An 11,881-nucleotide genomic window follows, 5' to 3' on the forward strand; every position below is an offset into this window, starting at 1 on the left:
ATCCCCGTCCATTGCAGGGCTGGGCCCATCCAGCGCTGCTCGTTTCCCCACATCCGTATCAGCCATCCCCGTCCATTGCAGGGCTGGGCCCATCCAACGCTGCTCCCTTCCCCCCCATCCGTATCAGCCATCCCCGTCCATTGCAGGACTGGGCCCATCCAGCGCTGCTCCCTTCCCCCCCATCCGTATCAGCCATCCCCATCCATTGCAGGACTGGGCCCATCCAGCGCTGCTCCTTTCCCCCCATCCGTATCAGCCATCCCCGTCCATTGCAGGGCTGGGCCCATCCAACGCTGCTCCCTTCCCCCCCATCCGTATCAGCCATCCCCGTCCATTGCAGGGCTGGACCCATCCAGCGCTGCTCCCTTCCCCACATCCGTATCACCCATCCCCATCCATTGCAGGGCTGGGCCCATCCAGCGCTGCTCCCTTCCCCCCCATCCGTATCAGCCATCCCCGTCAATTGCAGGACTAGGCCCATCCAACGCTGCTCCCTTCCCCCCATCCGTATCAGCCATCCCCGTCCATTGCAGGGCTGGGCCCATCCAGCGCTGCTCCCTTCCCCCCATCCGTATCAGCCATCCCCGTCCATTGCAGGGCTGGGCCCATCCAGCGCTGCTCCCTTCCCCCCATCCGTATCAGCCATCCCCGTCCATTGCAGGGCTGGGCCCATCCAGCGCTGCTCGTTTCCCCACATCCGTATCAGCCATCCCCGTCCATTGCAGGGCTGGGCCCATCCAACGCTGCTCCCTTCCCCCCATCCGTATCAGCCATCCCCGTCCGTTGCAGGGCTGGGCCCATCCAGCGCTGCTCCCTTCCCCCCATCCGTATCAGCCATCCCCGTCCATTGCAGGACTGGGCCCATCCAGCGCTGCTCCCTTCCCCCCATCCGTATCAGCCATCCCCGTCCATTGCAGGGCTGGGCCCATCCAGCGCTGCTCCCTTCCCCCCATCCGTATCAGCCATCCCCATCCATTGCAGGGCTGGGCCCATCCAGGGCTGCTCCCATCTCTCCAACCAACTGTATCAGTTGTTCCTATCCATTGTGAGGCTGGCAAATAGGATCCACAAAAACTAGCACACTAGGGAGAAGCTGCCTAAACTAGCCAATGGGGCGATGCTGGTAAGAGGGATGTGTCTGAAGCTCCGCCCCCTCATGGAATTTGGCACAAATCAGGGCTGCAGTTAGGTGCCTCCACCCAGTAGCAATCCACAGTTGGGAAGCCCTCCCTGGGGGCAGGCGCCCCAGCTGGTTGTGATGAGCATCAGAGCGGTGCCTGCTTCGCTGCACGGCAGGAGGGATGCTGTAGCCCCCCTTACACCTTTAGCCCAGTGGCTTGAGCAATCAGCTGGGATGTGGGAGACCCCTGTTCAAATCCTCACTCCCCCACAAGCAGAAGGATTGAACCTGCATCTCCCACATCCCTGCTAAGTGCCTGTCCACTGGCCTAAAACATTGGGGATGGTACCACTGCCTTCTCTGGCTGGAGTTTGAATGGGACCCGATCCGGTGGGTGGCCTCCAAGGCTGACTATCGGATCGGGCCTTGTGGTTGAGGCAGGCATTCCTCTGCTTATCTTCCCGGGGTTCACAGATGCCTGGCACTTAGGCACTGGTCAAGTACAGGGAGGCAGCAGTGCGCATGCCCAGAGGCTGACACTTGGTGCCAAAGGAAACTTTACTCTGAAAACACAGGTGCCAGGTTTAGATACCTACGGGGTTTGACGGCAGCCAGCACGGGTTTTGTGGATCACAAGGATGCATAAAACTGGGACTTAGGTAAGCGGAGGGAATGGTCCCGCTATTGTGGTGGACTTTCCTGGCTTATACACAACCCCGGTGGAATGGGCTGGTGAAAGGATCCGAGTCCTCGCTCCCACCTCTTTACTCAGAGGCCTGTCTGACCTTGAGGGCTCCCCTTCCACTCTCCTGTGTGACAGAGTCCTCAGAACCCCAACAAGGCTGGGCCCAGGATTCCTGGGGGGCTCAACCCCCCAACCTTGTCATTGTCACTTAGGGCAGGGGTTAAGCAGCATATCCCCACTCTGGGGTGCTCTCTCTGCACTGGAGGCTTCCCTGACCCAGTGATCATCACATATAGTTCAAAGCAAATACAATTTATTTAACACCAATCCATTTTTAAAAACCAAGATGATCACATGACTCCACTCTGTGGCACAGGGACATCACAACCAGCCGTCTCTGGAATGTCAGGGCAGGTCACAGTCTGTCGCCCACATGTCCCAGGCCTCCTGCTCAGGCCCTGGCTGTGCTGCAGGGATGCTGTGGGTCGGACCCTTGCTCTGGCGGTGGCCACATGCCCTCTGGCTCTAGTCGGCAGGACCCTTCTTCCCAGGGTCAGTCCCCCTGTCAGGGTTATGATCCCCCTCCAAGTCTGGCCTGCAAGGCCTCTTAGCTGGGGGAATTTCCTTGCGCTGCACCTGCTGCCCAGGTTCCCCCTCGCTCCCCACAGTGCTCACTGCTTCAGCTCCAGCGCCAGCACTGATGCTGCTCTGCCTCCAGCTCCCTGGGCTGCTTTTCTGGCCCCTCTGGCTCTGGTTGCTGCAGCTCTGCTCCCAGCACAGGTCTGCTCCCTGGACTGCTTCTGTGGCCCTGCTCCGAGCACAGGTCTGCTCCCTGTACTGCTTCTGTGACCCTGCTCCCAGCATTGATTTGCTCCCTGGGTTGCTTCTCTGGTTCTCTCTGGCTCTGGCCGGTGCAGCTCTGCTCCCCAGCTCAGCTTGGGCCCCTGCTCTCTGCTTAGCTCAGCCCTGCTTTGGGCCAGGCAATTTCAGCTCACAGCAAGGATGGGACCCACCCCCGGCCTCCTGACTCCCTCACTAGCCTGCCCTGCCTTGTCAATCAGGCTCACGTGGGCTATTGGCATCTTCCACATTGCCCCTGGGGACTGTCAGTCTCAGGGTCCTGATTTCCCATCGACCCTCCCCCTTTCTTTTGGTACTGGGAGCTAGCCAAGCAGCACACACACCCCCATCCACCCACCCATCCATCCACCCACACACACGAGTTTTAGTAAGGAGACAAGAGTCCCCTTACACTTAGACACCTGAGTATCTCTGTGAATCTGGGCCTCAGTTTCTCAGCTGTAAAAGGGGGATTTTACATCTCTCCCATCTATTTAAATTGTAAATTCCTGTGAGCAGGAACTGTCTGTCTCGCTAGGTGTCTGTGCAGCACCAGCGCAATGGAGCCTCCAGTCTCTCTCGCTGTCTGCACAGCACCCAGCATGACAGTGAGGGGCGCGATCTCCAGCGCAATGATATAGTTGGACTCAAGCTCCACTCCTGCCGGAGGTTTTTGTAGGCGCTACACAAAAGCAATTCCTTATGCTCCCCCTGCTGGCCCTGCAGTGAACTGCCAGTGTTCTCAGAGCACAGATTTCTGCCCAGGTTGGTACATAAAAGAGATGCCGTGCATGCGTTATGGGCTGGCAAAAAGAGCCTGATCAACAGATGGATGCGGCCTCTAAGCTGCAGCGTGAGAACAGTCTGGGCCCATCGCCTTGCCTTGGGGCAAGTGAGAGTGCGTCTTAGCTAAGGCCCTTCTGCTGATGGCCCCGGTTAACTGCAACAGCCCCAGCTCCCTGCTGAATGCACAGCTGGATCAGAGACTGCTGCCACTAAACTCCCCCACCCTCTTGCCTCCAGCCAGTGGTTTCTGCCTTGCAGCTGGCAGTTGGGCGCCTGTTCGGATCAGAAGGAAGCCAGCTGTGGTTTGCAGCGGAGAGCGTTAGCCCCCGTCCAGCAGCCTGATTGGCTGCGCGTCATATGGGTGCTCTGCCCTGCCCAGCTCTTGGGCTGAGATGGCAAAGGTGGTGGAATAGCCACCCGCAGAGGCTCCCCCACAGCGTGGAGGCTGCAGGTGAGTGAACCCTTGGGGGTGCAAGGTCCATGCGAGTGCCTTGCCACGGCTTCCTTGCTGCCAATGGAGTGTGTCTGTCCAGACTGGGTACCGCTGGGGCTGCCACATGGCAGGAAATAGCATGGAGATTAGACACACTGGGGCCCTTTCAGGCAGCACACCTTGCAGGAATGGGTGCCGGGAACAGAACCCGGGCATCCTGACTCCCCGCGCCCAACCTGTAACCACTAGACACCACTGCCCTCCCAGAGCTTAGAATAGAACCCATGAGTCCTGACTCCCAAGCCCACCCCCCCTCCCGCGCTCTACACACTAGACACCAGTGCCCTCCCAGGGGAGAGGATGGAACCCAGGCATTCTGTCGCCTAGCTCCCCACCTGTAACCACTAGACACCACTGCCTCCCCAAAGCAAGGGATGGAACCCAGGAATCCTGAGCCCCAGCTCCACCATGCCTTAACCCACTATAGCCCACTCCCCCTACAGCCCACTTTCTACAGCCAGTTCTTTCTATCCCACCATCCTGACCAGCTGTGGCTCCGTGACCCCGACCCCACCTGACCCGCACTGTGCTGGCTCCGGCTCTGCCCCTGGGGTGCCGTGTCTGGAGCTGGTGCTCTGCAGGGGGCTGGCCCGTAACTTGCTGGTGCCACTTACTCTATCATCTCCCACCACCGGGACAGTACATACGGTACTTGGAGGCTGTAAAAGCAGCCAAGCCCCCAGCTCCTGGGGGCCAGTGTCGCTCAGCGGGCGCTGGGTTGCTGGGATGGATCCTGCACCAGTTTTGTGTAGGAAAACTTCCCGCAGTACTGTGGGCCAGATGCCAAACTGGGGGGTCATTCCATTGGCGTCATTGGGGCCAGATCCCCAGGTGGTGGAAATCGGATGTTTTCATTTGGAGCCTGGTTGATTTACACCAGCCGAGCTCTGGCACATTTGTACGGCACCTCTTGTGGCTGCTGTCCGAGGCGCAGCTTGGATCTAGTCTACTGTTTCCAGGTGAGTGAGGGGAGTGGGTTTAGCAGCTAGATGGAGGCTGGGAGTCAGGACTCCTGGGATTTTTTCCTAGCTCTGGGAAGGGAGTGGGGTCTAGTGCTTAGAATAGGGAGGGCTGAGAGTCAGGACTCCTGGGTTCTTTTCCTAGCTCTGGGAGGGGAGTGGGGTCTAGTGGTTAGAATAGGGAGGGCTGAGAGTCAGGACGCCTGGGTTCTTTTCCTAGCTCTGGGAGGGGAGTGGGGTCTAGTACTTTGAGATGGAGGGGGCGGGCTGGGAGTCAAGACTCCTAGGTTCCAGTATCAGTGTTGGCACTGTCTTGCTGCCTGACCTCACAACAGGTTTCTTCACCATCGGTTAACTGGGATACCCTGACCTGCCTCTCAGTGGGCCAGGCAGGTATCATTATGACTAACCCTGAGTGATGTGAGGTAGCATCTGATTGTTCCTGGGGACAGGCTCATCAGCCCCATGGTTTATCAGGCACCCTTGTGCATGGGGCTGTACAAACAAATTCAAAGCCTGGTCCCTCCCCTCAGTACTGTCAGGTTCAGGGCAGGAAAGGGTGTCTGGAGCTGTGAAATAAAGCATGTCTCAGATGTTAATGAACAGATGGGGCAGTTGAGGCACAGAGAGGGGAAGGGACTGGCTCAAGGTCACACAGCGAGAGACAGGCAGAACCCAGGACCTGACCCCCAGTCCTTCCCCACCTCCTCTCAAACCACGAGACCACACTTCCCCTCCCAGAGCTGGGAACTGAGCCCAGGAGTCCTGACCCCAGTCCTGTCTGCAGAGGAGAATGACTGAGGGGCAGGAGACGGGAGGGGGCACTTAGTGACTTGCCCCTACTGGGACCTGCTACAGACCAGCGACAGGTTAGGCCTGTCTGGGCCATTCCCAACTGGCTCAGCGCCCCCCCGCAGGCCCCAGAGGCATGGGCTGGACCGGTTACATAGTGATGCCACCTCTCCTCATCCCACAGCTGCCAGGATGCCACGCTCCTTCCTGGTGAGAAGCAAGAGGGGCCCAAACCACCCGGGGCAGCGACCGGAGGGTCTTGGCGGTGAGTGGAGGGGCAGGGGGACAGGTGAGCTGAGGCAGCAGGCGAGGGGAAAGTATCCTCAAAGGAAGAATGCGGGGGAGGGGGCAGGCAAGGGGAGAAGGGTGCCCTCTATTGGAGAGCAAGGGAGGGGAAGGGTGGGACTGGGTGAACATGGAAAGAACCCCTCAAACACCCCCGTGATCTCACCTGGAGGCCAGGGATTCACCTGCCCTGCCCAGCCCAAGGTTGGGGGTGGAGGGGAGGCTCAGGGAATCTCACCAGCAAATCCTTCTTCCAGACCCAGCCTGGGGAGTGCCCCGAGCAGGGCCGGTGCCAGCCCAGCCCCCTGAGCTGGGGCACGGGGCAGAGGAAGGGAGCAGAGCCCATTCCAGGGCCTTGGAAAGCTGCGGGGTGCAGGATGGGGAGGGGGCAGCCAGCCAGCCGCAGTGCAGCCCCCCCGCTGAGACTGACTTCAGCCGGAGCTGGGGCTGTCGGCCCCTGCCAGGTAACCCTCCACCAGCCCCAGGCTCCTCCGGGGGGAGCTCCTCCCAATCCCACATCAGCCCATCACCCCCAGCCTCCCACTCCAGGGGCAAGTTCCATGCCCCTCCCCACCCTGTCTGACCTTGCCCCTGGGGGGACAGTGGCAGGCAGGTGGCCAGTTCTGTGAGGGGGACACATGCCCCATTGGGAACTGGACTGAGACCCACCAACCTCATCTTACACAATGACAACGACCCGTGTCCTATTCCCCACCCTCAGAGCCAGCCAGCCCCTGGGGCCAGGCCAGATCAGATCAGAGACGGTGCCCCCTGGAGGGGAAAGGCCCCATGGCCCAATCGCTGCCCCCTGAGCCAGCCAGAGCCGGTGCCCCCTGGAGGGGAAAGGCCTCATGTCCCAGTTCCCCACCTGCTGTTTCCCCGTAGGCGTGAGCAGCCCCCCAGACGTGTCGTTCAAGCCCTTCTGGAGCAGCTACCGCAGCCCTGAGCTGCAGCACCTGGTGCAGAGTGTCCTGCCGCCGGCGCTGGGCTCCGGGAGGGAGCTGGGCAGGGACGCCAAGGGGGCCTCTGGCCTCCTGGGATCTCTCCTGCTCTTCTCCAAGCCACCACACGGGTGCAGCTGCTGTGACAAGGTAATGCACCCTCCAAGGGACTGGGCTGAGCCCCTCGCCCTGCTGACCCTGGGAACTGAGGCCTCCCTGCGTGATCGAGCTCCGGGTGCTCCATCCCCATCCAGTGCTTGGCCTCCCCTCAGGGCTGCCAGCAATGGGGCTGTTTGGAGGCTCCTGCCCCTGGGAACTGGATGGAGAATCCTTCCCTCCTCACTTCACGCAGGCACCGCTGCCTGCCACTGCCAGCTCGGCGGGATCAGATCCAGTGCCCCCTAGAGGAGCAAGGCCCCATGTCCCATTCCCTGCCTCCTGACCCAGCTAGTCCCACCCTGGGGCAAGATGGGAGTTGGCGCCCCCTAGAGAGGAAAGGCCCCCGTGTCCCGTTCCCAGCCCCCACCTTTAAACAGAGCTGAGTGAAGCCCTCTCCTCGCACCCAGCCTGGTGCTTCCCAGTGTGGGGCTGCACTGCCCCATATGCCAGGCTCTGGCGCTGCCCTGGGGCACATTTACCAACCTGCCCAGCCGCTCCTGCCCTCTGTGTGCAGTATCACCTGGCCTATGGGGCACTGTCACTGGGGGCACAGGGGGAGACCCATTGGGGGCCCGATACCCAGCACCCTTGGCTCAATGATGCACCTGGGGGGTCGGCGGATGAAGCCCCTAGCTGTGGCCCCATCAGTGCAAACGCAGCACAAGCCTTTCACCCCAGCAGGGCCCACTGAGTCTGACAGCCGAAGCCCTGCTCGCACTCAGAGGGTTGGCTTGGGGCTGTGAGCTGAGCCCAGCTGCTGGCTCTGTGGTGGCCTCTGTGAGTGTCATGAGTTTGGGGCAGGTCTGAGCCCCTTTCTCAGTGCATCTGTATCATCCCAGCACCATTTCCCAGCCCTGCTGGCATTGTACTGGCTGAACTGACCCACCCCACAGGATGCTAGGGGTCTGTAAGCAGAGGGGACAGCTGGGAGGGGGGTCTCTGGGGCAGGCAGACAGTGTGGCCTAGTGGACAAAACACCAGACAGGGACTTGAGGACCAGGGTTCTCTGATCTGCTTGGGTGAGTTCTTCCCCTCCCGCTCTGTGCCTCAGTTTACCCTTCCAACCTGCGTCTGTTTAGAGTGTGACCAGGGAGTGTCGCACTCTGTGCAGGGCCCAGTGTTGGTGGCTCTGGCTCCATAGGGGGCACTCGGTGCTGGCATGCTGTGTACTGGAAACCCGCCGTGCTTGGGTAGAGGGGGCAGGTAGCTGCCTGGCCGGCCCCATTAGCCAGTGTCGGATTGTGGGCGAGGGGGGAGGTCATTGTGAGGTTTCCTGCTCAGTGTCACGAGAGGATGGCTGTAGAACAAAGGGAAGCGACACAGGCTGGCCCCAGCAAACGTCCAGGCACTGGGCGGGCTGGTTTCCGTCACTGCTGTGATGAGTTTGGGGAGGTCTCAGCCCCGCCCTACATGGCCACCACCAATTCCAGCCTGTACATTTGGGGCAGGTTCCCAATGTTGACCCTATTTCTGTCCCCACCCGCAGGGCCTCCCTGCAGCCCAGCGCCTCAGCAGCCACCTGAAATGCTCAACGCTCTGCAGCCACGTGGCCCCATGGGGGATGTGTGGCCACCCGGGTGGCCTGCAGCACCAGCCTGCCCCTCCCAGCCCGGGCAAAGGGAAGCCAGAGGTGGGTGAGGCCTGGGGGGGGGGGGTGAGATGGAACGTGATATACAAATGGGGGGTTAGAGATGGATCTTTTGCAGCAGTGAGGGGTTTTGGGGGGCTGGATGGGCCTCCATTTGGGCAGGGGCCAGCCATGGGGCTAACACTGACAGGGACTGGCAAAGTGCCATGGGGTTGGGGTGAAAAGGCTGGGTTCTGTGGAGGAGGCCACTGGAGGAGGTCGGGGGGTTCTGCAGTCCCTGTCCCCTCCCCCTCTTCCCCCCAGGCCCCAGCTGACCGGTCTCCCTGCAGGTGAGGAGCTTTCCCTGCCAGATCTGCGGGAAGCAGTTCAAGCGCTCGTCCACACTCTCCACCCACCTGCTCATCCACTCGGACACGCGCCCCTTCCCCTGCCCCTTCTGCGGGAAACGCTTCCACCAGAAATCCGACATGAAGAAACACACCTTCATCCACACAGGTGAGGGGCCGCCGGCTCGGACAGGGGCATTGGCAGAGATTGGGGAGGGGACCCCACAGCTAGGACAGCAGGGGCTGCAGGTCAGGATTGGGGGGCACTGGCAGAGTTGTGGGGGAAGCCCAGGACTGGAATAGCACAGGCTGTGGGTCAGGATTGGGGGCACCGGGCAAGCTGGGGGTCAGGGTCGGGACAGCACGGGCTGCGAGTCGGGATTGAGGGGCCCCAGGCAAGCTGGGAGGCATGAGCCCAGGGCTGGGACAGCAGGGGCTGCAAGTCAGGATTGGGGGGCACTGGCAGAGCTGGGGGGCATGAGTCCAGGGCTGGGACTGCAGGGGCTGCAAGTCAGGATTAGGGGGCACTGGCAGAGCTGGGGGGCATGAGCCCAGGGCTGGGACTGCAGGGGCTGCAAGTCAGGATTGGGGGGCACTGGCAGAGCTGGGGGGCATGAGCCCAGAGCTGGGACAGCAGGGGCTGCGAGTCAGGATTGGGGGGCACTGGCAGAGCTGAGGGGCAGGAACCCAGGGCCGGGACGGCAGGTGGAGTTTGGGGGGCACTGGCAGAGCTGGGGGTCAGGGCTGGGACAGCAGGGGCTGCGAGTTGAGATTGAGGGGGCACTGGCAGAGCTGGCAGGAGCCCAGGGCCGGGACAGCAGGGGCTGCGAGTTGAGACTGGGGGGCACTGGCAGAGCTGGGGGGCGGGAGTCCAGGGCTGGGACTGCAGGGGGTGCAGGTCGGGATTGGGGGGCACTGGCAGAGCTGGGGGGCAGGAGCCCAGGGCCGGGACTGCAGGGGCTGCAGGTGGAGTTTGGGGGGCACTGGCAGAGCTGGGGGTCAGGGCTGGGACAGCAGGGGCTGCGAGTTGAGATTGAGGGGGCACTGGCAGAGCTGGCAGGAGCCCAGGGCTGGGACAGCAGGGGCTGCAGGTGGAGTTTGGGGGGCACTGGCAGAGCTGGGGGTCAGGGCTGGGACAGCAGGGGCTGCGAGTTGAGATTGGGGGGCACTGGCCGAGCTGGGGTCAGGAGTCCAGGGCTGGGACTGCAGGGGGTGCGGGTCGGGATTGGGGGGCACTGGCCGAGCTGGGGGGCAGGAGTCCAGGGCTGGGACTGCAGGGGGTGCGGGTCGGGATTGGGGGGCACTGGAAGAGCTGGGGGGCAGAAGCCCAGGGCTGGGACTGCAGGGGCTGCAGGTCAGGATTGGGGGGCACTGGCAGAGCTGGGGGACAGGAGCCCAGGGCCAGGACTGTAGAGGCTGCGGGTCGGGATTGGGGGGCACTGGCAGAGCTGGGGGACAGGAGCCCAGGGCCGGGACTGTAGAGGCTGCGAGTTGGGATTGGGGGGCACTGGCAGAGCTGGCAGGAGCCCGGGGGGGGACTGCAGGGGCTGTAGGTCAGGATTGGGGGGCACTGGCAGAGCTGGGGGACAGGAGCCCAGGGCCGGGACTGTAAAGGCTGCGGGTCGGGATTGGGGGGCACTGGCAGAGCTGGCGGGAGCCAAGGGCCGGGACTGTAGAGGCTGCGGGTCGGGATTGGGGGGCACTGGCAGAGCTGGCGGGAGCCCAGGGCCGGGACTGCAGGGGCTGCGGCTGCGGACCGGGATCTGCTGCCTGCCTGAACAGCTGGACATTTGGTGCAATTGCCTCCAAGTCCTGCCCTGGACAAACTAGTCCCACCCCCGCGCAACTCCATGGAGCAACAGCACCACCTAGTGGTCTCATCCGGGAATGGCAAGTGAATGGGGTCACAGGGGTGCAAGCATCGACCCCATGACTATAGATCCAGGCTGAGCTGGGCCCGTGGCCGGCCGGGTAGGTGGGGGCCCTGGGCCCGTGGCTTTCTAGGACCCTAGGCCCATGGCCGGCGAGGTAGGTGGGGGCCCTGCTACTCTAGAGTCCTTCCAGTCCTTCCCTGGGTGAGTGCTGGGGCTCTCTGCTGAGTCCTGAGGGATCCCAGCCCCTCCTGCAGCCCCCACCCTAACCTCTCCCCCCCCCCTTCAGGTGAGAAGCCTCACAAATGCCAGGTGTGCGGCAAAGCCTTCAGCCAGAGCTCCAACCTCATCACCCACAGCCGCAAGCACTCGGGGCACAAGCCCTTCGCCTGCTCCCTGTGCCCCAAGGGCTTCCAGCGCAAGGTGGACCTGCGGCGCCACCAGGAGACCCACGGGCTCTTCCATAGCCCCGGGGGCAGCCAGGTACTGGGCGCCCTCCGCTAGGGGCCAAGCAGGTGGGGTCCAGGACACCGGGCCTGCAGCAGGTGCTGTGGAGGCCAGAGGAGAAACCCCAGAGCTGAGGGGGCTCCTGGATCATCCCCAAAGCTGCCATCATGCCCTGCGCCCCCTCTCCTGGAAGGTGCTGCGGGGGCCCACAGCCACCATGTGATGGAGCCAGGAGGAGGACTCAGCTGCCTGCCCTTTGTGGGCCCCTCTTGCCAGCCAGACCCTGGGTCCCCCTATGGCTGAAGATGGGCACATTGGGACAGTCAGGGGCACTGTTTGGGATGAGGGGGGAGCACCAGCCTGGTTGCTGTGGGACTTCTCTGCATCTGGCTCCCTGCATGAGCATCTCCCCAGGGGGTTGGGCTGGGGGAGAGAGAGGGGTGAGCTGTGGGCTGCACCCCCCGACCCAGACGCAGGGGAGAGATGTGAGCTGAGATCTGTCCTGTGCCCCAGTAAGCAGAGATGGTTCCTCAGCCCGTCGCTGTAACCCTCCCCTGGCTGCCGGCAGAGAATTAAAGGACGTGAGCGG

The 11,881-nt window shown here is 62.4% G+C and overlaps 2 protein-coding genes across 2 annotated transcripts in view; both read left to right on the forward strand.

The window, feature by feature from the left end:
* The window catches only part of EVI5L (ecotropic viral integration site 5 like), a 97,974-nt gene extending 94,187 nt beyond the window's left edge, over positions 1-3,787 (forward strand). The window contains exon 20 of the mRNA XM_030545349.1: positions 3,669-3,787. Coding sequence (XP_030401209.1) covers positions 3,669-3,773 — 105 coding nt within the window. The 3' untranslated portion in view covers positions 3,774-3,787. The remainder of the gene's footprint in view (positions 1-3,668) is intronic.
* LOC115642026 (zinc finger protein Gfi-1b-like) lies at positions 3,775-11,820 on the forward strand. The gene is made up of 7 exons (XM_030545363.1): positions 3,775-3,882; positions 5,860-5,940; positions 6,218-6,424; positions 6,846-7,051; positions 8,547-8,690; positions 8,978-9,143; positions 11,135-11,820. Exons 1-7 carry the CDS (start codon positions 3,789-3,791, stop codon positions 11,347-11,349), a joined length of 1,113 nt encoding a protein of 370 aa, XP_030401223.1. The 5' UTR covers positions 3,775-3,788; the 3' UTR covers positions 11,350-11,820.
* The last annotated feature ends 61 nt before the right edge of the window (positions 11,821-11,881 follow it).

Source organism: Gopherus evgoodei, unplaced genomic scaffold (assembly GCF_007399415.2).
Source record: "Gopherus evgoodei ecotype Sinaloan lineage unplaced genomic scaffold, rGopEvg1_v1.p scaffold_37_arrow_ctg1, whole genome shotgun sequence".
Lineage (NCBI taxonomy): Eukaryota > Metazoa > Chordata > Testudines > Testudinidae > Gopherus > Gopherus evgoodei.

What these genes read in the sequence shown, in the direction of transcription:
- LOC115642026 (XM_030545363.1), top strand. Translation starts at nt 3,789, where the DNA reads ATGGGTGCTCTGCCCTGCCCAGCTCTTGGGCTGAGATGGCAAAGGTGG. An exon ending in GGGCTGTCGGCCCCTGCCAG is followed by an intron (nt 6,425 to 6,845) that starts GTAACCCTCCAC and finishes GTTTCCCCGTAG; the next exon opens with GCGTGAGCAGCCCCCCAGAC. An exon ending in GGTGCAGCTGCTGTGACAAG is followed by an intron (nt 7,052 to 8,546) that starts GTAATGCACCCT and finishes CCCCACCCGCAG; the next exon opens with GGCCTCCCTGCAGCCCAGCG.